At 44.5% G+C, this 27,861-nt stretch overlaps 1 protein-coding gene across 2 annotated transcripts; it reads right to left on the reverse strand.

Annotated features, from left to right (window-relative positions):
• CMTR1 (cap methyltransferase 1) lies at nt 1-27,402 on the reverse strand. 2 transcript variants are annotated; one of them, XM_050893919.1, is made up of 24 exons: nt 27,360-27,402; nt 25,537-25,671; nt 21,984-22,126; nt 19,442-19,600; nt 17,978-18,070; nt 17,173-17,244; nt 16,426-16,520; nt 16,249-16,321; nt 15,842-16,040; nt 13,211-13,329; nt 12,861-12,957; nt 11,481-11,613; nt 10,741-10,920; nt 10,273-10,329; nt 9,255-9,312; nt 8,530-8,598; nt 8,224-8,355; nt 7,599-7,721; nt 6,800-6,891; nt 6,099-6,167; nt 4,595-4,642; nt 3,913-4,025; nt 3,251-3,359; nt 1-1,477 (listed from the first exon to the last, which is right to left on the reverse strand). In XM_050893919.1, the coding sequence occupies exons 2-24, from the start codon at nt 25,664-25,666 to the stop codon at nt 1,345-1,347; spliced, it is 2,496 nt and encodes an 831-aa protein (XP_050749876.1). In that variant the 5' UTR covers nt 25,667-25,671; nt 27,360-27,402; the 3' UTR covers nt 1-1,344. The 2 variants fall into 2 exon arrangements, with proteins under 2 accessions (XP_050749876.1, XP_050749877.1); XM_050893920.1 differs by lacking the exon at nt 27,360-27,402 and adding an exon at nt 25,945-25,959.
• Between the last annotated feature and the right edge of the window lie 459 nt (nt 27,403-27,861).

Genomic DNA, 27,861 nt, shown 5'->3' on the forward strand with positions numbered 1-27,861 from the left:
TTTTGCTGCTTGGCCAAAAGCAGTCAACTGTGTGTCATCTTCTGATTTATGTGGAAGACCTGGCAAAAGTGCCATGGAAGCCAGAAGTGAAGGTAAAACATGCAGCAGAAGACAACTTTAAGCCCAGCACAGAAGTGCATGGAGAAGTCTGTTGACACACAAATACCATGCTGAGAGGTTCACAGCTCTGTGCCTTCACCCCAGATGCAGTTCCAGGGCCAAATGAGACATAGAAGGTTTCAAAGCCCACTCTGACATTTAAAAAGGAAAGTCTGGTAACCTTTCCAGTGGGCACAGTCAGGGGACAGAATTTCTTCTGATTAACCAACATGGTCAAAGTCAAGATCCCTTTTCACTGAAGCCCTGTTTTGTTTTTTTTTAAATGAAGTCAGACGTTCCCATCACTTCCTCCAAAGACCTCCAGCATCCCAACATTCCTGTGTCTTCCCTCCCACATCTGCTTTCCTCCCTGAAGATTTGGGTAATAGTGTCGAGTACCAAGAATCAAAGCACCTTGGTCTCAGAAGTACCATGAGGCACAGACATGTTCACAAATTAACCCCAGGCTGCTGGCTCAGGATCAGTCACTGACCCGGAGAGGGGAAATCCTTGTCACAGCAGCTTCTAGAGGTCTGAGAAATCCCTGGCACTGAGCACGTCAAATCTGTGCCAGGAACGCTACTCATCACCTGTGTTGGCCTCTGTCCAACAGGATACCATCACATAGGAATTGCCAGTGGCCAGCCAAGTGCCTTGATAAGCAGAAGTGTTGGAGACACCAACAAGAATACATACTTGCGTCCCAAAGCTAGCACTCCCCAATAAGTTAACATCCTCCACTAGGTAGCGCAGGCCTTTGACAAGGCCGAGGAGACAGACAGCTGCCAGGAATGATGCAGGGCCGCTTCAGTGTGCTGTTGCCCAGCTCTGCCACCAAGACATCTCTGCTCCTTCCCACACTGCCAGGGAAGCACAAGCCTGGAGAGTTCTGGCACACACGGAGCTCCACAAACCTCGCTGAATGTTTGAACAGGAGCAAAGAAAGCTGCCAGCCCCTTGGTGTCATGCATGCAGTTGGTCAGGACAAAAGGGCGTTAGGCCTTGGCTCCAGGAGTCACCACGGGTACTCCGGCAGCAGGCGCTACCTGGGCCGTACTCTTATACACACTGCCAGGGTAGAGCCTCGTCCTGTGCCTTCTGCATACCACCCCCTGGTTCAATCACCTCCAGGAAATCAGCTCTGGAGAAGACCAGGATAGAAGTTGTGGAGCCTCCCCAGTCTCATCAGTCCCTGAAGAATCCAAGCTGGGCTCAGCCCCCCCTGCACCCCTCAAGAGAGCAGGGTTAGGGGTAGTGCGCTTGGATGAAAGACAGGACATCCTCCTTTGATAGCTTCTCTGGATCTTGCCTTTTCTGAGAGTCGTGCACTTTGACACCTTCCCCCCACTCCCAGAAGAGGCGGCTGTAATGGCAGATGCTGTGGGCAGAGAGGAGAGCAAGATTAGGTTGGCAGGGGAGGGGAAGAAAAACACTGTCATCCTAGCCACAAAGTGCACTACAGAGCTGCCCTTGCAATGGGAGCCACACAGAGACGTTCTATCTAAGGGGTGCCTTAGAAAAAGGCCAGTGCATTCATTCACCTTACAAACTCTACAGCCCTTAAGGTACAGCAACTTCTAAGCCTAAGAGATTTCCATGGAAACAAACTTGTTAATTCTAGCTTCACTCAAGATTCCATTCAGTATTTGCTGGAAGGAGACAACAGGTCATTAGGGAAAAAACTACCTCCCCCCAAGTTTTTGAGAGGCTGAAACTGTCATTGCAGGCAATGGAAAGGCCTTAATGAAGAATTTAGAAAGTCTGCCAGCAGCGGCAATCTAATCACTCACCACAAACCTACTAGAAACAGTAATAGCTGTCCTATGGAGCTTTGCAAACGAACAGCACTTCACACTGTACAAAAGCAGCTAGGATCATGCCCTCTTTCCCCTCGTGTGAAATAACCAAGCGCCACTTGGCTGCTGAGAGTTCTGGTCCTACAACGCCATCTCTCACTCCATCCATCGAGCACAGCCCTCCCTCACTGTATCAACATAGTCCAAGCCATAATGAAAACAGAGCTGCTAATTACTGCCGACACAGCAGCCTTTAGTTTTGTACAATTACTGACACTTAATATTCATAGCTTATTTAGTGCTACTGTTGTAACAAAGCAGTACTAGCACAGCGACAAGAGCACATGTCAATGGCTAATTATAGACACATTAGTACTCACTAACCACAACACACATCCCTTCTGGAGTCCCACACAAGCGCTCCCTCCACCTCCTCAGCCATTCATGCAGGTTCATGCTGGCCTACTTCAGAGTACATAGGCAAAACTAACCCCATCCTGACACATGGAGGGAAAAAGCATCGTGTGCCTCTGCTTTTTAAGCCCATTCTTCCATTTAGCTGATTAAGGAAAGCTTAAGGATTCTTAAGAGCACTGGTGTAAGGAGATTCAAAGTGAGAAAATCAGGAGCCCTATTTGTATCAACCTCTTGTTCAGAGGCACAGTCCTGGATAGTGGTGGTAGAGGGCATCTCTTGAGACAACCTGAGGGCAGGGTGTGCAGAACATCTCCACCCATGAGCCCTGAGGTGTCACACAGACTCAGGATTTGCTGTACTTAAGACATGGCCTTAGCCTAGTACTCAATAGATACAGATGGGGTTCAGCAGCCACAGTGTTAATGACTGTCCAATGACAAGCCATCCATCCTTTCCCAAGAAGCTACTGCTTTTATCTCTCACCCTCTCTTTAAACAGCTCCCAGCTACCTACAGCTTATTCCAGAGCCTCGGCTAAATGAACTGGGATTTGCTTTTAAATTAGCAACTTCCAACGAAGCATCTTAAAATACACAGATGCAGCAAATTACAGTTGCTGGGCTCAATTTCCATTTCCCTGTGTGCAGGGAGGTTCAGTAACTTGTACTCTGCTGCAGACAGGGGAACAAAAGTTGTGAGAAGTGTGTTATTCATAGCAATTAATTGCAAAATCCACGAATCCAGATCAGCAGTTTCCTGAAAGTCTGAGAAGGTGCCAGCTTCTGCAGCACACCCTGCTGGTGACCAAGCTGCGCCTGCACTGCAAACGAGTGCAAGAACATAGCACAGCACACCTGAACTCCCTTCCGAATACCCAGACACACACACAAACTCGCACACAGCTATCCTTCCATAGCCTCAGCTCTGGCTTGTACTCACTGAAAGGGTGCGATGGATTCAGAAGGGAGGTCATATGTCGCTTTCTTGGTCATTTTGTTGAAGAAGAATTTCCTCTTGGAGTTTTTGCTGTATGCCATTGTCCAGGGATCTTGCAGAAGAGTCACAGGGATCAGACAGAAAATGGAAAGGGGAAAAAAAGCACAGTATAAATACACATATAGTGCAAGCAGGGAGGAGGAATCTATAAGAATAATTGTGATCCTTCTCTTACTCCTTTTTCCTTCCCTCTCCCAAGACGACCTGCTTCCCAACCTGTTCTCTATTCACTGAGAAAACTCCCTTCTCCCTGCATTTAAAAGTTGACATTCCAAGTAGGGTATTTCTATTTACTATTACTCTAGAAAATATCTTCTTGATGAAAAATTATGATCTCATTAAAAAAGAAAGCCATCAGTCATGTAAATAAATGGAGTTACCCACACAATAGCTAATCAACCTGCAACAGAAAAACCTAACATATAAATACCCTAAACCTTATCCAAATCCAAGCTACCCTCATTACATGCAAACAGTTAATCTCTAGCCATTGGAATACTCCCATTAATTTTTGACCAAGTTACAACAGTAGTGAGCCTGGTCAATACTTTTTACTTGAAGATACAAAGAAAAGTTAAATAAGAGCAGGGACTCTCTCTTCCTACCATTCACAGTCCGTACGATGTAGAGTCCTGTGGGCACAAAGTGCCGGTCATCTCGGCCAGTGTAGGACAGCCGGGGTATTCCCCCCGAACTCTTGATGATTTTCATCTCTAACCTAATGTTGAGAGAAGGCAGTGATAGAGGTTCCCTGTTTGTTCCTTTACCATCCTCTTGCACACAACGTGCCACCTGCACACCCTCTCCAGAGTGTCACAGTGAAAACTGACAGCACCGCATATGACAGGACAAAATCATCACATCCAGGAGAATTCAGTCTCTTGCCTCCCCCACATGGCTAGAGAAACCAGCCAGAGCTGTCTAGATCAGGTAGCAAATCGAGTGTTGCAATGAAGGATCTGTGAAGATCTACCACACTTCATCCAAATAGGGTTCCTATTTCAGGTATGAACTCTTCATCTTTCAAGCCACTGACACTTCTGCACACAAACTCAAGTGCCGTTGCTGGTCCTACTGTTGTAAAGAGCATTGGCCACATCTACGGCATTAGAACTCAGCAGGATGATGCTCTGAGTCAGCAACATCTCAGAAACAGCAGCCACCAGCTGCGCAGCTCTTTCTCCAGAACTCCTCAAGCATAGATCAGCACATCCCTCCCATTCCTGTGCATTGGTGGCTGATAACCTCAATGGGCCCTGAAGTCCCTCATTTGTGCTGGTCACTTACCTCACAAAAATCTTCTCCATTTCCTCCAATCTGTACACTTCCTTCACTCTGGGGGGAAAAGACAAAATTAAGAAAAATTTAAATTGTCCTCTTTTTCTGTCCCAGCTACAGGGAGCAACCAAACAGTTCATTTTGTACAGCATGAAGTGGTCAGGCATGACTGAGGTTCACCCTTCTCCTCAATCTTATGCTCCAGTGCCTTATTTCTCCTGGCTTGAGAAAACCTGACACCTGCATGCTCATGGCTGGGTTGCTGTAAGCAGCATACAAGTGTCCTCGCTGTTAAGGAAGCTGTGCATTTTTACCTTAGCCTGAGTATACAGAAGAGGAAGAACAACGAAAGTCAGGTGCTTTTGTTTTCCCATGAGGTAAATTCACCAAGGTCAGCCCCAGGCAGATTCTGGCCTCAGCATGCTAGCCTTGCAGTAAAACTAAACTGCCTGATCTTCACCATTATTATCCTCAGGGACACCACAGACTTGTTAGTTACCCTGAGGTAAAAACAGCTTTTTTTTTTTTTTTTTTTTAAATCAGTAAAGATGATTTGGAGTCATCATTCTTATCATTACATCAGACTGCTTTTGTTTTTGTTGTTCTGAGATGCAGAAAGACAATCGGAAAGTTTCAAAAGCACTGCCTCTAATCTGACACCCCAACCACCCGTTTCCCACACACTGCTACAAGCATCGGGCTTCAAAGAGCACAGTTTGAACACCTTTTCACAAGAGCAGTAAAGGACCCCTCTACAACCCATTTCTACAGCTCTCCTTCTCAATTCACCTTCAGCCCTCCCCAACATTTTGAGCTCCTCTGTCTGTCTTGAGTTTAATTGAGATCCCACTCATTATCTTTCATTAAGCCACCAAGAACATCCTCTTTCCATTCCTCTAGCTTCTCTCACAATATCATGGCACTTCTAGCTTCTGAAACAGAAGCTGTTTTGTCCACAATACCTATCTGATACCCAGCACAATGATGCTCTTATGCTCCACTGTAGCAGAATTAATGAAATGCAAGGTCAGGAGGCAACCAAAGCTGAAGCCCTTTGTCAGGAACCTTCTTGGGATTGTAACTAAAGCCTTCTCCTCAGGCTAACCATTTGGAGACAGTAGATAAATGAAGTGCTGACCAGCATTTACAAACAGTCAGTATCTCTGTACCGCTGCTGACCCTTCAGGGCAGACAAGGACACAGAAGTCTTTGCAATGATTAAGCTAACTGGGTGCTGGACCTACAATCCAGACAACATAGCATGTATTTGAAATCAGCACCAGCCAATCCACCTATGATGAAAACATGACTGTCTGATATGTGAAGAGAGGGCACAACTTCTCCACTATCAACCTTTATCTTAGATACTGAAAGGGCTTTTAGCCTCTTCCATTGAACATAACAGAACTATGAATTTCAGCTTGAAATTTAATTCTCCTTCAGCTCCTTATCTTCATCCTCCAACACACTGAAACCAAAGCACACCAGGCTGAGGGAAGGAGTCGTCACTCACCGGATGGGGTTCATATCTGGCCGGCTAGGTTTAGAAACAGCTTTGACAAACTTCTCCGCCAGCTGAATCCTGAATGAAAACAGAAGGAGAATCCAGCAATTTAGCGAGATCTTTGACACAGTATGTAGGTAGCAGTTTCAGCCGAATAACTGATTAGACACTTGAGTACATGCAGACTGCCTCCACTGCTAGCCAAATGGGTACTGAGCAAGACTTTTTTCACCCTGCCCTCCCAGTTCAGTGCCCAGTGATACTGGCTATTATCCATTCGGAATGGGTCTCCATAGCTTCTTCTACAAGCCCACATGCTGCTGAACACGTTGATGTATCAGCAGGAAAGCAGGACTAGTAGAGACATCATGTCCCTGAGGAAGGAAACAGAGGGGCTCATTCCTTCTCCCCGAGCCAGTTATCAGCTATGCTCATTCATATTCCCAGGATGCTCAGTTCACCCAGACTGTGCCTGGCTCACCCCAGACTAAGAAAGGACCTAGACCTGCCCTCATACACAGGGAAGGTACAGTTGGAAAAGGCTACATGCGCTTCACTTCAGAGCAGGTTCATTCACAGTTCATCTTTATAGCAGTGTTTCAGCTGAATGCATTTGTCTCCCTGTGCTCAGCATTCTGCTTAGTATGAACGTGGTTTCCCAGTCACTCCTACTCACGTACAAGAAAGAAGCTTCTCCAGATCCTACATACCTCTGGTTGAAATGCTGCTTTCGAACATCATTGCCATTCAGCACCAAGACATCAAGGATGTGGATGGCACTGATTTTTCGCTGGGCTTTCCCCTAGGGAAGGCAATACAGAGACTTACTACTCAGACTGTTGCTAGTTCAGCTTTGATTTATAGCCCGTTTTTTGACAGGACATCATTCTCTTCTAGCAAGAAAGCACTTTTCCAGATATTAGAAGCACACAAATTCCCTGCTGCCCATTGTACAGTAACGTGCCATCCTCCAAGAACTGGTGTATCTCAACTACACAGTTCTGTCTCAGGGGAGGGAGAGAGGGCAGGACCACAGCTGCCATCACCAGCCCTCTGTGCCTTATCAAGTACCACAGCACAAAGCCCAGTGCCCTACAGCATCCTCATGTGAGGTGCCAGAGGACAGGCAAACTCCCAGGCAGCAATACCTTACACTGTGAATATACCATGAGAATCTTTTCCCGAAGGCCTGCAATCACTACTGAGGAGTTACGTACCCGAAGCGCCACAGAACACATTAAGTCATGTTGGCAATGTCATCTGCTGCTGCACGTAGGACAACAGCAGCATGTCAGGTCCAAAGCGTTTTCAGAATAATGTTAAAAGCTCTTATCTCTAGCACTGGACAGAAAGAAGGAACTTAATCCAAAATGGTTTCTCTAAAGACCATACACAAAAAACTTGGACCTGGCACAGATGGAACATTTATTCTGCAGTATCTTACAGAGAATAGGCAAAACTGCTCATTATATTTGCAGCCACTTGGTAAGGGAGAGAATAGCCTCCTACCTCTCCTTTCAGCTCATGAACAATCTCCACAGAGAGAAGGGTATCTCGTGGCAGCTCAGTTTTCAAATCCAGCTTTGTCCAGCGATCTGACTGGCGACCATCCCAGGTATAGATCTGCGACTTCTGTGTGTAGAAGGCAGAGTCAGATTCGGCCAAAGCTTCTTGAGGGCAGGGGTGGAGGAGAGACCTCTGACTAACTGTAGAGCAGCCCTCAGAGAATCTTTTTGTCCTAGGCTGTCACAGGTAGTTTGTTTGTCAGAAGTTTTAAGGAAGAACCTTAATCTCTACAGCAAAGGAACAAAAACACTGATTCTAATCTGCCAGTGACTTTTCATACCCACACAAAGAACCGGAAATAGAACATCTTTAAAAGGACAGTGAAGATAATTAGACACACTAGCAGGAGTACAGGTCTCTGTGTAGGCTGCGATTACAAAAACAGGGTTAATTAGTGTGAAAAGCAGTGAAGTCAGGAGAAAGAAACAAAATAAACAGCAGTCTCAGGGACTGCTGATGGGGATCCTTTCTGGCCTTTGAGGACAGGAAAGGATGGGATGAAACTGCAAGGCAGAATAGTAGCATTGAAATGAACCAGCAAAACTCCCGGACTGTTCTCAGCACTTACCCCTAGCCCCAAGAGGAACTTCTGCTCACTTCCAGACACCATACACCGGTAATCTAACACTTGGCGAATTTTCTCCAGTGTACTGGAATTCAGAGGAGTAGGTTTGTAACTGAAGGTATCAATGTCCGTGCCCTGAAGAGCCAAGTATGCAAAAGGCAAATTAGACGCAATATATCAACAGGTAGGTAAATGCAACTTCTACATGAAACGATAATCCAGGACTAGCTTCTTCATCTCTTAATTCGTATGGGGAAAAGTTCTATTTGTATGAAAGGACTCAGACCAAGCTTCTGGGTAAGGTCTCACCTGGATCAGCTCAAAGAACTTGGACTTGGGATCTGAAGATGAAGGAGCAACACGAGCCTGATCAGGAATCTGAAAACAAATCCAAACAGTTGATAATAACTGTTATTCTTTGGTACTTTCATAGGAACCTTTCTGGTTTCAATACATGACAGAACATCCTGCCCCCTGAAACTCCTGCTCTTGGGATTGCAGTCGCTGGAGAGGTCACCTAGCAAATAAAAGGTCTCACATTTTTTGCAAATTTAATGTAGGCATACTACATCTCACAGGAAACAACAGGCAGCTTCAGAAAGTTTCAGGCTAAATCTTTAATTTCATGCACATTTCGATGAAATACTGTTTCATCAAAAACACACAATTAGCCTGTGAAACTGACTGCCGTATCTATGGCCCCACTGCAGTCAAAAGCTCAGGAAAGAGAAACTGCAGACTCATAAAACAAGACCTCTTGGACAGCTCTGCTGCTTGGGAACTAGGTGCTGAGTTCACTCTGTGTATGATGAAATACTCTCAACTGCAAAGAAGCCTGCTCAGTTAATCCATACACATAATGAATCAGAAACATCCTGTTTGCTTACATAAACAGCTTGAAATGGTCCCTGACTTTCCCACAAGACAACGTATTAAACCTCTTGCTAGAAAAGTCCTATCTGTACTGCAGCTCCATTCCTGTTTCACCACAGCAAGGACACCTTCACGACCTCCCTACTTGGCAGCTTACTTACCCCCCATAGCTGGAGACACTCCTTTCGGATTTCAGCCTGCCGTGGCTCAATCAGTGTCCTAGAGAAAGACAGCAGACTGTTAAGATGGTGAAACCTCCTTGCTCTTGCAGCATTACATATCCCAGCCCTATAAAACTTGCATCTTTCAGTGTCTGGCTTGGGAACGACAAACATGCACTGTTCCTTAACAGGTTACACAAAAAAGGATGCTGCCTTCCCTCCCCACCCTCCACCCATCTCCAATCCCCATGTTTAGCTTTGTTTCATGGTCTGCACTACTGATTAGCAGCCACCACTCCATCCCATGAAAGTACCACTGGGCATCAATATTTTCAAGAAGTTATGTATTAGCATGAACTTATGCTAATCTCCAAGAGCTGGGTACATAGCCCTATTTACAAATAGCAATGAAGACCTGCTGAAGGCCACACAAGAAACAGTGTCAACGTTAGGATTAACTCTTAGATAATTCCTGGCTACCAGACTCACTCAGCTTTCTACTATGTATTATCTTTGAATGACACCTGAACAGAAAAGTCATGCCAGGGAAACAGCTATACATTGCAACGGCTTTAATTTTATGCAAGAAATTCATGTCTAGGTATGTAACTTAGATGCTTTGAATTGCCCCTGGAAAATGAAGAGCTATGAACCACGCCCAACTTAGATGGTTACTGTAGAATTGAACATACCAGTTGGGAGTTACTTTTCTGCTTACATTCCTGCTAAGAAGCAGGCCCACTTATGGTAATCGGAAATCATGCAATGCATGGAAGCCTTCTCAACAAGGGTGATAACAGACCATCAACGTTCAGGACTCCTCCAGCCACCCACACGTTTCTGCAAATAACTCAGGCAGAGACACAAACTGAGCTACCTAAAAGCACTATTCACTTTCCTGGCTCCAAAGGCCAAGCCAAGTACCAGCTCAAATCAAGAATACATTAAAGAAGGGCAAAGCAATTCATTTATAGTAGGTTAAGTCAGTCCTCACCAAAAGCCAGAGGAATATACTCACGTGTCTTGAACAAAGGCACGAATTTTGGCTAGTGCCTTTATCTGAACTTTGCAGTGGCTGAAAGAGAGGACAAGTTTCAGTCAGGGAGCAAGTTAATCACCACCAAGATTGTTCTACTGTTCAAAACAAGGAAGAGTGCTGGGACAACAGGAGGAACCCAGTCTGATCCTTAGAGCAGTGACGGATCATTGCCAACGTGATTCAAAGTGACAGGAAGACCGTTGGAAAGAACTAGGCAGTAGCCTCCTTTCTTTTCCACACAGTACTCAGAGGCCAAACAGTCACTAACAGTATACAGCATTTCTCTGGCCACAGGGTCCCTCTGGTCTGCTAAGCCTCTCAGGGAGCAAAAGCAGAGCAGTGTAGCAGCATCAACAAGTACCTCCATGAGTGCAAGAAGCTACAACTGAAAGCCACGTTGGTTAACCTGCCTACACCCAGCAGCCCTCATTGCCCATGGGCACTCACTTTTCATTGGACTGGACAATGTAATCGTAGAAATCCTGGTCGCCTTTGATCACGTTCAATGGGACAACAAGATTCACATCCAGATCAGAGTTGCGCAGCTGGTTGAGTCTGATGTTCACCATGAAGAGATAGTCCCGCACGTCATCAATCCCTAGCTTTAATCCTTTGCATATCACATACCTGCAGAGCAAGGCAGAGAGATCATGTGGGTTCAGTTCTTCCACACAGCCAACTTTCCTGCCACACTCCCATTATCAGGACTGTTTCCCAAATCCCCAGAATTCTTTCCTCCTGGGTATCTCTAGGAAGGCGCAATCTCACCTATCACAAAGTCATTATACATTTTCTATGCTCTGGAAAGACTCGGAAACCTATTGAAACCTATTGAAAAACCCCACAGATGTCCCTCAAGTAGTAAATCAATTCTGCTAAACTTGACAGGTACAATAACAACACACACAATATGCTCTAGCTTCATTGCAACCATAGTTGTTTCATGCAAAACAGAATTTGTTATATATTCAGTTCCACTGCTTTCTCCCCAGAAGGGTAATTTGGCAAATATCATCTTTACCTTGTCAAACATCATAATTTGCTAAGCATCTAAAATGTTTCCTCCTCCAAGACAGTTGCCAATTGAGGCAGGTCACAGAGCTTCCACTAGACTTACCCAAATCCATCTATCACTGTATTTAGAGGACAGGGTTTCTTTAGTAGTCCCTCATGCTCAAGAATCTCACCTCTCCGAGTTAGCAGGGCGGCTTGTCACAGGTTTAAAGATGCACACTCGCTCAAAGCAGCAATACAGCAGATAAACAAGTCCCACACTGAATGGAGTAAACAGGTCAAAGGTTTTGCAGACAAAATGTCCTCCTGGAAAAAAAAAGAGGAAGCACGCCGATACCAGCAGATTATAAGGAAACAAGGAGAAACCAGGCACCTCAATAACTTTCTCTTCTGCAGAACTGGTTAAGAGTGGTTTTGTACAATTAAACAGCATCTAAAACACATTCATGAAGTGGGCCAATGAGGCTCCATGAACCACCTTCCCCATATCTCTGCAGCAAAGAGAAAAGCATTTCCCTGGCTGGGATCAAATCAGTACGTATGCTGTCCCAACAAGCAAACCTTCTATCCACCCCCCATCCTCCCCTTCCAGGCCCAAACTGTGCCCCATGGCATGGCAGCATGCTATGCAAAAGCCTCAACGGAAGAGGAGCTCTGATACGTGTGACAAGAAACCTCAGCCTGGAGGAGAAAACTAACAGATGTTACCTAAACAGAATAACTCACCATCTAGAAAGAAAAGAGTCTATGTTGCCCCTTGCCTTCAAACAGAATTCCCAATTTCCCCAAGCAAAAAGCAGTCAGGCTTACAGAGCTATTATCTACCCAGACAGGAAAGACTTAAAGAAGGTTGCTCCTTTTACCATATCACATTTGAGACTACTGCTAAGTAGATCATTGCCTCAGGTACTTCTAAACATAGGGCACAAGATAAATGATAACACAGTGAGCGTTTTTATCTTCTGCATCAGTGCCAAATGCTAACTAAACTCAGCAGAAGAGAGGAGCCATCAAAACCAGACAGAGCTGTAATATCCATCATTTGGCAACAATGAGGTACAGCTAAGACGTGAGACATCATCTTGTTCTGATCACAGAGATGGCAGATTTAAAGGAGAAAAGCCACAAGTTAGAGGGAAGGATGAACCGGATAAACACCACACTCTGTTCCAATCTGCCTGCTAGAATATTCAGGAAGCAGTTGGTCCAGCTACTGCCATAAAACTCAGATACACTGTCCAGTTATCACATTAGTGACCTTAGCCCAAGAGAGCTACATAACGTAACACATTGTAAGAGCTTTAAACTAATGCATTTTACCTCATGTTTTTAATTAAAAACAAAACAGACATAGATAGTCTTATTTTTCTGCCCCAGTTCTCTTAGCTTTGTGACAAGCATCTCAGGATGTACGTGTACACACTCAATTCTGTGCAACTTAGCCTCACTGCAGAGCAGATTTTGTGGCATGTTAATAAAAATTGTACAGCATCCTTCTGCAATGCCACCCACATCTTAGAGAAGGAGGAAGAAGATTAATGGATAAAACATACCGGTCCGGACAATGGACAGTGCCGTAAGGAACTGGCAAAGCATGAGCTGTTTGCTTAGGATTTCTTGCAGATTCTCCTGACCCTCCACCGAGAAACCCTGCAAAGCACACAGCATATGATTAGTACCTCCACAAATCTGTTGGTCAAGCACAGGATTCTGTATAGCTAAATCATGGAATCATGATAATTTCTGGTTCTTTAAGAAAAAAAACACTGCCACCAGGAATTTTAATGGCAAGCCTTGAAGAATTTCACATTGTAACTATGGACACGCGTCAAATATCCTACTATATGCAGACTGAGGTATCAGTTTTGGTCATTAGTGCAGGAAGAAAAAGAAATGGACCAACCCCATCAGCCATTAAGAAATGCACTCCCTTGTGATCAGTATTGTCCAAAACAAAATTCCGGAAAGCAGTAATGTTCTCTGGGCGAGTGATGTCTCCATCTCCATCAATCCCTCCCTCTCCTAAGGGGAAAAGAGGAGACAATTACTAACATGTTTGCAAGTACAGACAGAAGATCAGTATGTGCAGGTGATCTATTGTATTCAATCGACATTTAGTCAGAAATTACACAGACCTTGATACGCGAATAAGCATTAACACATTCCCTTGTTCACCACCAAAGATGCTTGTTAATTTAGGAAAATTATTCAGATTGTGTGGTCAGGGCTAAACAAAGACATATAATAACCATGCTCAAATGATGAGTTGTACATTAGCCTCAGCAAAAGACAAATCATTCACTTCCCTCCCCTGAGATGGGAACTTACTACATGACAACATAATATTCTCATTCAAGTAGGAATGACACATAGCTGAACCTACTAAAAATTTAAGGTTCAATCTCACTGCACAACTCACCTGTTAATAACATATTTTTTACAGACAACACAAAATTATTTACATTGTGCATTGGCAACCTTCTACTAAGAATTCAAATAATTCCAAAGAAACACAATACTCTATTTCCAAACACAATGTAATCTGGAATTTAAAAAAGCAACCCCCAAAAAACCCTGCGAACAAGTTTATACAGGGAGTAGGGAAAGGGAAATAGGGTTTGTGCATGAATGTTCCTACAGTTTTCCCATAGGGCTCTTTTTAAAAAGAGGTACATCGTCCCCCAGATTGGTGTTTTAGAAAGCTAATCTAAGGTGTATTTTAGAGCTCACCAATTCTGACTTTGAAGAAGCCTGAACTTCTATTTGGTATTAGTCCCTATAAATCCTCTACAACTACAGCTTCTATTAACTGAACTGGAGGACTAGAAAGCAGCAGAGATCAGGATGCATGATAGTGCTTTGATAACTAAATTCCTCATCAATCATCCTGTCAGTAAGTGAAGTGACACTAGAATTTGTTGCCATTCTTCACAACACAAATATCACGGCGGTCTACTTCCTTCCCATCACTGGAAGAGAGTTTGTACACATCTCACTAGACTTTATAGCGTAACAGACAGAAAGGGATCAAGAAAATGCATCAAAGTCATTGGGCTATTCATTTCTCCAGGTATCCCCTTCTCTCCATAAGAACACCAGTTTGCAGTGAGTTATGAAGATCCAAATGCTGCAACCATTAGAACAATATGTTTATCGGCCTTGCTGCCCTTGCCATGAACCTTCTCTTTAACAGATCTAATCCTGAAGCGCTAACCATTCTCGAAGAGTTCATGGTCAGGTGTCAAAAGTGGCAGTCGACAAGAGTCAGAGTGGTAGAGAAGAAAAAAAAAAAAAGCACAACAATGGAAAAGCAAACCCTCTTCTCTACAAGACAGTCACGCTCAAGTTTCCTTTATGCAGGCTGAAATAAGAAGCAGGAATACTAGCAATCCTTGTATTTCCCTTCCTATTCCTAGAGGCTGTGCAGATAGAGGGCTCAAGCATATCAGCAAGCTTAACAAGTTACCATCCATGAGGTGAGATGCAGCAATTGTCTGTACACCTGCTTAGTCTGTCTCAAAGCAAGGTAAAACATGTTAGCTTAAACCTCTTTGGATTAAGAAGCTCATTTAGTCACAGTGATTCAGATACAGCCTCTAGCCCAAATCTGTTTTATTTATCTTTACTAAGAGCCCACAATCAATTATCAAAGCAGAGCTAGGGAGGTCTGATATAGAAGCATACTGCCAGTCGGGCAAGTAAGGTTTCTGTCTCTGCCTCTGCTAACAGATCTTTGGGTAAGTCAGGGGGCTGGAGCACCTCCCCTATGAGGACAGGCTGACAGAGCTGAGGTTGTTTAGCCTGGAGAAGAGAAGGCTCCGGGGAGACCTTATTGTGGCCTTTCAATATATAAAGGGGGCTTATAAGAAAGATGGAGAGAGACTTTTTACCAAGGCCTGTAGTGACAAGACAAGGGACAATGGTTTTAAACTAAACAAGGGTAGATTTAAATTGGACATAAGGAAGAAATTTTTTACAATGAGGGTGGTGAAACACTGGAACAGGTTGCCCAGAGAAACTGTGGATGCCCCATCCCTGGCAGTGTTCAAGGCCAGGTTGGATGGGGCTTTGAGCAACCTGATCTAGTGGAACGTGTCCCTGCCCCTGGCAGGGGGGTTGGAACTAGATGATTTTTAAAGGTCCCTTCCAACCCAAACCATTCTATGATTCTATGATAAGTCATCTCACTCACTGTGTTTCAAGCTGACATCAGTGAAGTGGGAAAAATATTGTCAAGCAATCTTAAACCACTCTACAATTTTCAGATAAGCAAAGCTCTCAAGTATCAACTGTTACAATGGGACACACATTCCCAGGGCAGACTGTAAATTAGTGCAGAAATGTGACTTGATATGCAAGCTCACCAATCTCAACCCCTTTCTCAGATGACAGCCCCCTTCTACCTTGCAAAATGGTTCCCTATAAACAGGCTTCTCTTAGTCCCCATGCTGGTATCAATACCAGCCCCACTCCTGAAACAGAGGCTGCAACATAAGCAAAAACATTAGGTAACACTCACGCATGCACTACATACCATAATAAGGTTCAAAGAGCTCACTGGAAGCAGAATAGAAGTCCTCTAGTTTAAAATCATTTGGTCCTTTCAAGGTCATGCCAAATCCTTTCGCATGCCACTTCCTTCTCCACAAGACGTACTCAGAGAAGCCTCCGGGACCAGCACACACATCAGCAAAATAGAGCAGCTCTGCATCTCGCTCCTTTATCAAAGGCCTCTGCAAAAGGAAACTGAGGAAATTCTACTAACCCAGTAACAGCTCCCATCAGTCAAACCAGATATACCATAAACGGCACTACTCAGTCAGAGAAGTCTGTTTCAAGAACCTGTTTTCCCAGCTAGTATCCTAAGGATTCTCCTTTCTCCCCACCTTCTCCATTCTCTGAGAAAGCACTGCTGTTTGAAAGTTCAATAGAGGCCCTCACCCCATGGAAGTCCTTAGGGTTTGTAAACATGTAGTCAAAGACATGGTCCATATTTGCCATCTTCATTGCAGCCCTGTGAACGCATAAAGAGAGACCTATTAAGTTTCAACCTTGGCTCCCAAGGCTGAAAGTGGACATAAATGGCAAAGGGGCGACACTACCAGAAGTTCTGCAAACCTGTTCAGGAAGAAAACTCCACGGATCATCTCATAGGGGTTAGACCTTGTTCGGGCTCGACGCATTTCTTCTCCATCCAGCTCATCAAATACACTCTACACAAAGAGAAACAAAATTGAGCTGGACCTGGCCCAGGCTTGAGGGATAGGTAGGCATGAGCATTTCCTATCCTCATGCTTCTCTCTCCTTAGACAGCAAACTCCATGCAGGGTTTGGTTCACCAATACAGAATGTTTTTCTGCCACACAATGATATTCACTCTTCTTCTAAGCCACCCCAGTTCTTAAGCAAATTCAGTGACACTGAAGAATTCTGTACTGATAGCTCCAGAGCCTGATAACGTGGTTAGCCACCTCAAAAGCAGTCCCAGCCTAAGGTATTTCTCTCACACATATACACACACACTCACACTCTACTGCAATTTACAAGGGCATGATAAAATCTAGGAGGGAAGATGGCACACACAAGAAAAGAAAGGGAGCTTATTTCCTTAGCTTATTCAAGTCTTCAGCCTTTCAGTTGGACTAAGAAAGGGAGACTGTTTTCATTCATCTCTTTGAAGGCTGAGGTGCAAATGAGGTTGCTGAACAGACAGTAACAACCAGGATGCTAGGTCATACCAGTGGCATGGAGGTGAAAGCGGACATTGTGAGCTCTTGCCAATTGCCTAAGTAAACCACTCAATCCTCTTCAATTATTTATTTCACTTGCTTCCCCTTCAGTTCCTCTCTAAAGAAGGGGACTCACCTTGCACTGCAGGACATTACGTAAAAGCTCTTCACTACAGAACTCTGTTTCATCTTCAATCACCATCTTCCTCTGGAACAGGACAACACCACAGACAATCAGCAAACATGGTATCAGTCATGTCAGAATGCAACATGTACCAGTAATGGACAAAAGCTGCCAACCACATACTAGGCTGTATTAGCAAAAGCATAGCCAGCAGGCTAAGGAATTATTCTCCCGTTAGGCATCTTGAGACCACATGTGGAATACTGCATCCAGTTTAGCACTCCCCAGTACAAGACAGACATACTGGAGCAATCCCAGCAAAAGGGCCACCAAGATGACAAGAGTGCAGAAGCACCTGGTGTACAAGGGGAGACTGAGAGAATATTTTGTTCAGAATGGAGAAAGGGAGATCCTATTGCTGTCTGCAAGTACCTAATGGCAGGAAACAGAGAAGATTGATCTAGACTCTTAGAGACAGACAGCAATAGGACAAGAAACAATGGGCACAAGCTGCAACACAAAAAATGCCAATTAGCCATATGGAAATTTTCTTTTGTCAGCTGGATTACCAAACACTGAAACAGATGCCTGAACAGGTTGTGAAATTTCCATCCTTGGAGACACTCAAAACTCAACCAAACAAGGTCTTGAGCAACCTGATCTAGTTGGATCTGCTTTAAGCAGGAAGCTGCACTAGCAATCTCCAGAGGTTCCCTCCAGCCTAGGTTATTCTACAACTCTTTGACAAGGCAATTGTTTCAGGCTGAGTAGTCCTGCATCGTCTTAGGCTGGTAAGTACTGAGATCTAAAAAACTACCTTCCCCACAGTCATCCACTCCTTCAGCTCCTGGGCGTCAGGGATTTCTGTGGTACACTCGAGACACCAGTCCACCTCCTCGTAGGCACTGGGCTGCAAACACAAGACGTGGGAAGAGCAAAAGATGTTTTTGCTAGCAAAATATAACAACTAATTCCTCCCCAAAAGTTTGCCTCCCAATCTTAGCATAAGGCGTTACGCCATGACTTTAGGGCCAACCATAGAGTCTTTTTCTCCTAGTCTAAAACATGTCTTTCTTGTTTGGATTTAAAATTTAAAAACCCCCAAAACACAAACAAACAAAAAAAACCCTCCACCACAGAAAAACCCACAGCACTTTCCTCTCATTAAAGTCTGATAAATAATCGAGACAAAGCAAAAGCCTTGTACTCTCAAGGTACATTTTAGAGACACTGCAAAACAGACAGTTGCCAAAAAACCACACTTCCTGATGGTGCTTTACACATTCTTTCTTCCAGTTCTTTCTGAAAGGCTCCCTCATTCCAAAACTTAATTCAGGCTTCGAACAATTTTTATACTCTTCGGAAGGAATTGTTTTAGCAGTTAAGATCAAAGTGATGCTACTCCTCCACGAAGAGAGGCTGCTAAGATCTACTAACCTTCTTATATTTATTAGGGTAGTATCACCCACAAGGGTTAATCATACATAACACTTAACGGCTGTGAGCTGTAGAAGCACACTGGAGAATGAGACCTAAACCAATGAGCCTACAGAACAGGTCTCAAATTCCTGGCTCTCAAGGAATAACCTCTGATATTATTTTCAACTGCAGAAAACAATTCAAAGAATGGAGAGCGAAGTACTATAACATGCACCATACACGACTTGACAAGCATTGCTGCCCTTGACTAACAATGGCTGGGACCTTCTGGCTTACTCTCTAGCTGCCAGAGGATTCAGGTGTTGTGGTCTGGTTTTTTTCTTTTTAAATACAAACATACGGCAGCTATTTCACACCAAATAATATCAAAACTGGGCTTTACTTTCCTGACAACATCTATTTCTATTTCCCAATGTTATTCCCTGTTGAAGAGCTTGACAAGACATCCGACCATTTTATTTGGGACTATTAAACACACCCAGAAAAGATTTTTTTTTAAGAAAATCACCTATACAGGCATGAAAAATTATATACAAAATAAAAATGGTAAACCCAAAAGAGCTTGATAACGATTTTCAATCACATTCACTACTGCAAACTCAGAAACAAAGCCTACAGACCACAGCAACAATCCATCTGAAACCAATTTTGTGCCAGAACATTAATACCTGTGACAGAAAACAAGTTTTGCTATGCTGTTCTGGGACAAAATAAGGCCTGGGTCTACCCAGCAGAGCCACTTAATAGTAGCCAGTTGTATCAGACAACACTAAACATCATTCCCAGAGGGCAAATCCTGAACACAGCAACAGAAAAGGGATTCAAAACAGGAAGTACTTACCTCTGGCTCATCCTGCCAATCAATATTGAGCTCCCCATCAAATCCTTTGAGGGTCAGCCCAAAGCCTCTCCTTCCCTTCTGATTGGAGGCCTCAACAATATCCTTCCTGCCTTGGCCATATTTTCCCAGACCTTCTCCTTCCCGGAAGCCCATCTTGGCCTATAAAGAAAGCAAAGGGAGCACACTGAGGCAAGTGGGCTTGAGTTTATGTACTACTGCTGGGGTCAAAGACTAGCAGCAAAAATGGCGCATCACCCTGAAGTGACTTGAAGGCATTGAGCATTTTTAATCTCAGTTGTGGCTTTCAGGACTTAATACTGAGTTCACTTCACTGAGGCAGGACACAAAAAAACTAGATCTGAAGAATGATGTTTGAGATGACAGCAAATTACAAAAGGTTCAGTAATGCAGGAACAGCCTGCTCAGAGGGAGAAGTAGTGAGGCGCCTGGAGCCATTCATCACAGTGTTCAGTAAGCATGGAAGGTTCATAAAACAAGAGACGCTGGCACAGGAAAAAATTCATGTTGTGATGATATTATTTGTTGTGAACATGCACTCACATACATTTCAAGCATCAGTTAAAACTTCACCTAAAACTCAGAGGAGGAATGCAAGACACACTGCTCCTGAAACACAGTCCCATCTCTTAAGTTAAAAGAAATATGTTCATTAACTGCTAGTTTTTCAGGCTTTTCTCTTCATAAATTTTAGCAACAAGAGAACAACAACAAAAAGCATGAATGCAGTCAATTTCACTCCCTCCAGTACGCACCTACAAGACAATAAGTAAATAAAAGACTTAAGGATTAAGTTTCACTTTGAATGAATGTTATCCATATACTCCTTCCTGCGAGAAGCAACAAAAACATTGTTTATCACCAATCTGTATGAGAAACAACACAAGAACATCTGAGAGGTTTTATACAAAGGTACATGGTGTTTTCTCATTGCCTTTGCTACCTGGCTCTGAATCAGACCTTGAAATATGGAGACCAAATGTGACAGCCACCGAGCCTGTTATACACAGGTTTTCTGAGGACAGAATTTTGAATATCTAGTAATCAAGGACTATTTTCCTTTTACTTACCTAATGCTACCAAATCATTCAACCAGACTTGATATCACATCAATCTTTATATTCAAATTTATGAGGCCTTACAAAAAAAGGCCTCCCGAATTCAGTAGTAAAAGCTCCTGTATTGTGGCCATTGAAAGCACACATCCTAATTGGCTCAGGAGAGAACTCTCCAAGTGAAAGATAGTCTTGTGCTAGAATCAGCAAACTGCAGCCCAGTGCCAAAAATGCACGTGGACAGATTCTGAATAATCAGCAACAGGATTTATCTACAGAGAGGCACAACCAGCAACTCTCAGCCTCTGGATCCCATTGAGTTTTGAATTCAGCAAGAGCTGAAAGTTCCTTTTTCATGTAGAGGTATGATCCTGCTGGTCAGCAGCGTTCCGCCTTCTTGAGAGGCAGTATTTCCCTCTTCCCACTCCTAGTAGCAGCTAGCACTTCCCAGCTTCTAGCAGAAGACTGAACTTCAAACTTGGCAAAGGCAGGTACAAGCCGGCCTACCACCATGGAAAGATCGCTGACCCCTGCTCCTGTGAGTACAGCATCAGCACAGAACAAAAGGAGACCCAAATTCAGTCCCCCATTGAGTCCCAAACTTCCTGTCACATTTCAATACACAACAATACATATCATCTTCTCTGCTGCCCTTGGAAATAACATTTTTGTTTCTCTGTTATCAAGAATGGAAATTCTTTCAGCATTATGAGATACTCACGATGCTACAGTGACAAAGTTTGCATCAGGAAATAAGTGTAACAGCATGCACTGAAAGAGACTCCTCTTTTCTACAACCTACTATTGCCTTTAAACTCAGGAACAAGTTGCTGAACGTGGGACTACCATGAGACAGACAGAGTCAACCATTTTCTTAGAACTTCCTAAAAGTACTTTCTTCCCCACACTAACACTGTGCAGTCAAGGGGTTGGTGTTGACCTTTGAAGTTTAGTTGTCACAGTCGCTATCATTCACAACTCCCTGCCTTTCTAAGAAATTCCGGCCCTACATAAAGTAGAGTGGCACTACTTGAAAGAAAAAGAAATACCTTAATAATTAAGGTAATAATTCTACAAGGGTATGCCAGCCAGCCTCCAAGACCAAATAAATTGTCAATCACAGAATTTGTTAAGGCCTTTCTTACAAGGCATTTGTTAACTCAAGCATTGCAAAATAACACATGGTAGGACTCTTTTTCCAAGCTCAGCAAGCCGCCTGAACCAGAGATCCTTCCCTTCACATTCACCTCCCTGCTCCTAGACCCTGAACATGAATCAACTTTCTTTTTTTAACAGATCCCCTTCAACCAAACTCTCTCAGCCTCCCTCAACTGCTCAGTAGCTGGCTCAAAGAAGCAGAGAACCCTGCTACAAGGAGGATCAGAATCAGAACCTCTTAAAACAGACTCGTCTTTTCACTTTGCTCTCACCAGGTCTTAATAGTTTGGTCCAAAACTATTTTGACCTACCATGAGCTTTTGAGAGACGCTGTTATACATTGAGTAGCGAGATGAAGTACCCTCCACAAGAGAGTCTTGTTTGAACTCATTGCTGAAGACTGGTCTTTTTTCATCACTCTCACTGTCAGACCCACTGCTGCTACTGGAAGACTCTGAAAACAAAAAAAAAAAGTGAGAAAATTGAATACAAAAATAAAAAGAAAACGGAAGAAAGACATGTCAGTAATCACATTAAGAACTACACAGTGCAACTCATTAAATCCTCTCAACACACACATAGAGAGGACACTTCAGTATCTCAAACGTGCTACGGGAAGCACGCAGGTGTAATATAAAATACCCCGTGGAACCAACACCTGGTTATCTGCCCCTTTGTCTCAGGGTTGCACACAACCTCTCCGAGTCAATGGATTCCAGGCCCCCCAAAGGGCCGGGCAAACCCCATTACAGCAGCAGAGCAGGCCACAGCATGACCACGATAGCACACGGTGGTGTGCCTGACCTTTGCAATGATCCTGAGGAGCTGAGAAAGTCCACAGAGATTCTCTCCTGAGAATAATGACAATTAGTGACACCATGATAAAACACACTGGATTGTCCTCAGTTTCCTGCCTATCTACAGGCGTAAACGCATCCCTAACTTAACCAAAAATCCACATCAAGTACACAGCATCTACCAAATGGCCAACACTGCAGAAAGAAGAGAGAGTTGAATCCCTTAGTCCCCATTTTAAACTTCAGTTTGACTCCACCACCCACCTCAGTAGCGAGGATCCACAAGTTCACTACAGCAAATGAGACAGTTTTTCACCTCTAAAGTTTACTGATGCATATAAACCCAAGTGAAAGATAACGTCAGAAGACACAAATCTAGTTTAAAAATACCCTGACAGAGACAAAGGTTTGAGGAAGAAGTTAATCAAGTCAATGGTCCAATCGAGCTACACAGCAGGCACTCAAAATAAACTTTTGTCACCTGAAAGTCACCTGAAACTGATGCAGCAGAGCCTTCACGGGCACCAAATAACGAAGCTCTGTCTATGTCCGGTTCCACCCCAGGATCTACTTCGGAAGAACGCAGGCCTGTATGAGCTGTATAGTCCTCGCTGTTGCTCTACAGTTGTGAGATGCCCAAACCTACTTCCTCTGGGCTGGATGTAATTGGGATCCAGGCAGGAATCATGATAGTCATATCATTTGTCTCACGGCCTGCTCTGCACCAAGTGGGTAGCAAGGGAGGCCTTACAACCCACCGAGTCCTTCCGCTTCTCCTGTGGTAATATCACTACAAGGATGAAGCAATGGCATAAATTTCCCTCCTGAAATTTGCCTAGCACCACATCAGTCATACTAAAGTTAATGCTGTGGGGCAGCATTACAGACTACTGGAGCAGCAATTCACAGCAAGCACAGCCACGCTCTCCATTGGACCTCTGCCTCTTGAGCCTCCCTTGCCTGCTGAGTGCTAGAAATCATTCTGTGCTACTTTGTACAACTAGGAGAAGTTGAACAACATAAGTTGCCCCGAGATAATGCAGAAAATTGTTGTTAGCAGTGTCAATCTTTTTCTCTTTATCACTTAAAAAGAAATTATTTAGCTCCATAGAAGTGTTAAAAAAAAAAAAAAGACATAATTACCTAGAAAGAAGGATTGAACTTCTCTTAGTTTTTCTGATTTAAGAAAAAACACATATTATTTCTCTCCCAACTCACAGATCTCTGTATTTTCCTGTTACAGAAAACTGAGCATCAGTGAAGTAACAGGAAAGAACTGGAGAATTCGTAAAGAAAGGCCATTACAAGAAAGTGAAGTGAAAATGAAAGACACCACAGTGAAATATATGACTGTAGTTAAAACCCTTTCAATGTGTGCTCAATTGTTGTTGCCGAACTATCAGCTTCTACGATTCAGGACTTGTGTCCCCAGGTAACTACTATGCTAGAGTTTTACAGTATTAACCTTTGAGGCTTCCAGCTCATGACAAGGAAGGCTATGATTTAACTTGTGTTTGTGATATCATATACCCATCTTGATTTTCAAACGTCTGTCACACAAGCTACATTTCTCTTTCCTTCACAAAGTTCTTAGATACAAACGGGATCACAAAGGATTTTGCTTTAGGGTCATTTACTGCTTTCTGCTTCTCCAATACACAGCTTCAATTAACTTTGCTGCCTGCTTTTGAGCTGTGTCTTATTTTCCAGAGGCTCATGATGTGACTCAAACACAATGCCCACTACATAAGTCTCAAGAAAGTCCCTTCACAACTCTTCTTGCTTTCAACATTTGCTAGGCCATGCTCAGCTGAGATCAGATCTCAAATCACTTCTCTCCCCCAACCTTCTTTCTTTCATCGGAAACCATAGTGGGTGTAACAGACTACTAAACAATTAACCCTATCCAAAATTTGTCCTTGAACTGTATCAACTTGTTTCTTAAACATTAAGGCTCACCACCTATTTTGACCCATATATGAACTCAATAATCAAAAGGGGAAAAACAATTTTTTTTTAAAAATATTAGTTTGAATTTTTTAGCTCAGCCCTGAGTGCACACAGCATTCCCTACCCCAGCTCTCACACCCTGCACCTCTAACCTCCTCACTCACCTCCAGCCTTGCCAGACAGGTACACACACCATACCCTGTCACTACAACGACTCCCAAACTGACCCACTCATCTTCCATACACATCCCCTTCCATTTTCACAAGATGAAGGCTTCTTTATGTGTTCAGGCCCTTTCTCACTAACACTTCATGACCACAGGAAACCCCAAGAATTGGAAGTAGCAGGCATGACCATGAGGCAACCTGAAGTACCACCCTGGGAGAGTTTAAAGCGCCCCGCAACACCGATACCAATTGTGCAGGGCACTCGCCTCATCTTTGGCATACCCTAAGCTCCAGCTGAGAAAGCACAGTCCAACTTGAGAAGAAGTAGGCAATTAATTTAGTTAACTCTGAAACAGTTTTTCTTTCTGAAACCAAACACCTGTGAGCTCTCACAACTCCCCCCTCCCCCCAAAAATCACACTGAGCCAGCAAAAGAGATGGTGCTACAACGTAGGAGTCCAAATCAACCCACCCTTTGCATTCATCTCAATTTCTCCCATCTCTAAAAATGAGATAAGCATTTTTTTATTTTTATTTTTTAAACAATGAGGGATTATGATGTTTCTTTACGGCATAACACCCACAACTCCTCACTCCTGAAAGCTTCCAAAACAGAAACAACTGCTGAGACTGAAAAGATTAATGCTGCTCATATGTCACAAGAATCTTTACAGCTTTGGACCATGCACTTGTCATCTACCTCAAGTTCTATTTTCTGCGTCTGAATTCATACAATTCCCAGACCAAACCGTTTACATGGGATTTTAAAAAAGCTTAAAAAAATTCACACCAATCCAAGGTTGTAAACAGAAATAATATCGGTTTTCTCCTAAAGAGAGAGTATGCCCTTGAAATTCAGGCTATCAATTAGGATTTAGGAGACATGGGTTCAATTCCTAGTTATTATTTAGATTCCCTGCAGCAGCATATACCTTATCTCCAACCTTACCTTGAGTAGTATGATTACTAAATTGAGTTTCATCATCTGAAGTAGAACTGAGGGTTAATCCCAAGTCTTCTATCCTCTTCTTCTGCTTCTTTTGGGGGCTGCTAAATTCAGGTTCTGTCCTTCTCTTCATTTTTGCTGAAAGAAGATGATCACACTTGGTAAATACGAAGCAAATTAACTTTCTCCTCCATGCTGAAGGGTAAGGTGCAGCAGCATGGCGGCATAGATCTTTTTATGGACTATTCAGTATTATGCTTCTCAACTTAAGTTTGCTTTATGTAAAAGTATTGGCTTCTTTTGAACCTACCTTTTTTAATAGCTAGTCTAACTAAACAAACACGAAATCTATACAGAAGCTTCCCTATTACTGCTGACTTGAATTTCAAATCATTTCCAGAACCTACTTACCATTAAAGGCTAGTAGATGAAGACAACCCAGACGTCAGCACTTAGATAACTTAAATATATGACCGTTAGTTACTACTACTGAATCAAAGATTCATTTTATCCAAACACACCAAAAAAAAATAATGAGGAAATAAGATCAATCTAATGGAGAACATGCAAGGTGGAACCAATTTCTCACAAAAGACTCAGAACACCTCTGACCTCACCTCTGCAAACGTTAACTAATAAAAGAGCTTTTCTACATGACTTCTATAGCAGAAATTTGTTAAATATGTGTACTCAAGTTGGGGGGTGTTTGAGGTTTTTCACCAGGAATCACTGGCAAGATATCAAGCTTCTGGACATGGCTGATAAACCTTGCATAAACCCAGAGAACGGACTAACACTTAAGTTGGAGTTAATAGAAGCTAGCTGGAAAGGCCTGCAGAGAACAAGAACCAAGGAACAGGAAAGCAGATGAAAATTTAAAGGCACAGACGCTTAGAGCACTAGCTAAACCTCCCTGCTATTGATAAAAAGCAATAAAAACCTATTGGTGTTTATTATTCTACATAGGAATGCTGGGCTAGGAAAGATGCCTCAAGTCACCGATTCGAACCCTCTGTTATCAAACTTATTTCCACAAACATATACAGGGCAGCATGAGACCAATTCCTTTATTCGTCCTCATGATTCTGACTGCAAAAGCATCCCACAACTTCACTGCATGATGGCTAAGAAAACTTTTCCCTTCCACCAGAAGTTCATTTACAGCCAACCCATATTTATCTGCTCTTACGTCAATTTTTTTTTTTCCCTTGCTTGCTTATCTCTAACAAACTGAGAGCAATTTTCTATTTTTTGCTGAGATGTTCTCTTATTAGGCTAACATACTCTTAGTTCACCACTGCTAGCCTCCTCTCAAGACCTCCACCCTCCTAACCCTGCTAAGGGTCCCTTAGCGCATCTGTTCTCCTGCTGGATTTCAAACTACGCAAGACTAACTGCAAGTTAAGCGACACCCCGTCCCTCGGCAGACAGGCGGCGGTGAGGGAAAGCCCCTTCGGACCACAACCCGCAAGGGCTTCCACGATCCGCGCTCCACAAGCGCGCAGCACCCCTCCGATCGCCCTGCCAGCGCTCCACGGGCACAGCCTCTGCTGCTGCGACGCCGCAGCCAGCGGGCCGCTCCTCGGCCAGCCTCTCGCTCACGTCGCGCCGGCCGCCCCGAGGGTCCGACCCACAGGCCCCCGCTCCCGGAGGCCACGCAAGCCGGCGGCGGGCCGCGGCGCGGCCCGCCCCCCCCCCCCGGGCCGAGGGCAGGCGGCAGGGAGCCGGCGGGAGCTGCCGGCGGCCGCGCCCCGCGCTGACCCACGCGCGCGCGCGCCGGGACCGGGGCCCGCGGACAGCGCTCTGCCGGACCGGGCGGCACTCACGGAAGAGGAGGCGGCGGAGCGGGGGCAGGCGGGTTGCTCGGGCCGGCTCCGGCCGGCTCCGTCTCCCAAGGGCCCAGCGGCGGGGACGCGGGCCCGTTCCTGCGCCGCCACCGGCGGTTTCGTTTCCCCGCTCGGAGGCGCCGCCGTCACCGCCCCCGCCCCGCCCCCATCCCGCGGGTCCTCCGCAGCCCGCCGGCGCGCGACAGTGACGCACCGCCCGCGCCGGCACCGAGGGTCCCGTTCCCGCAGGCGCGCCGCGGGCAACCTCAAGCCCGAAAGTGGCCCCCTCGGGTCGCTAAGCAACGCCGGCGGCCGGTAAGGCCGCCCCCTCCCGCCGCCGGGCCTGGGCCGCCCCGCTCTGCCCTGCCCGCTGCCAGCGGGCGCGGCGCCCAGGCCACGGGCAGGGCCCGGCTCCCTGGGGAAAGAGGTAGCCGGCGGCCTCAGTCCTTCCCGATGGAGGTGAGGTGGGGGTGCATAGAAGTGAACATATATTGACATTCTA

This window comes from Gymnogyps californianus, chromosome 3 (assembly GCF_018139145.2).
Source record: "Gymnogyps californianus isolate 813 chromosome 3, ASM1813914v2, whole genome shotgun sequence".
Classification (NCBI taxonomy): domain Eukaryota; kingdom Metazoa; phylum Chordata; class Aves; order Accipitriformes; family Cathartidae; genus Gymnogyps; species Gymnogyps californianus.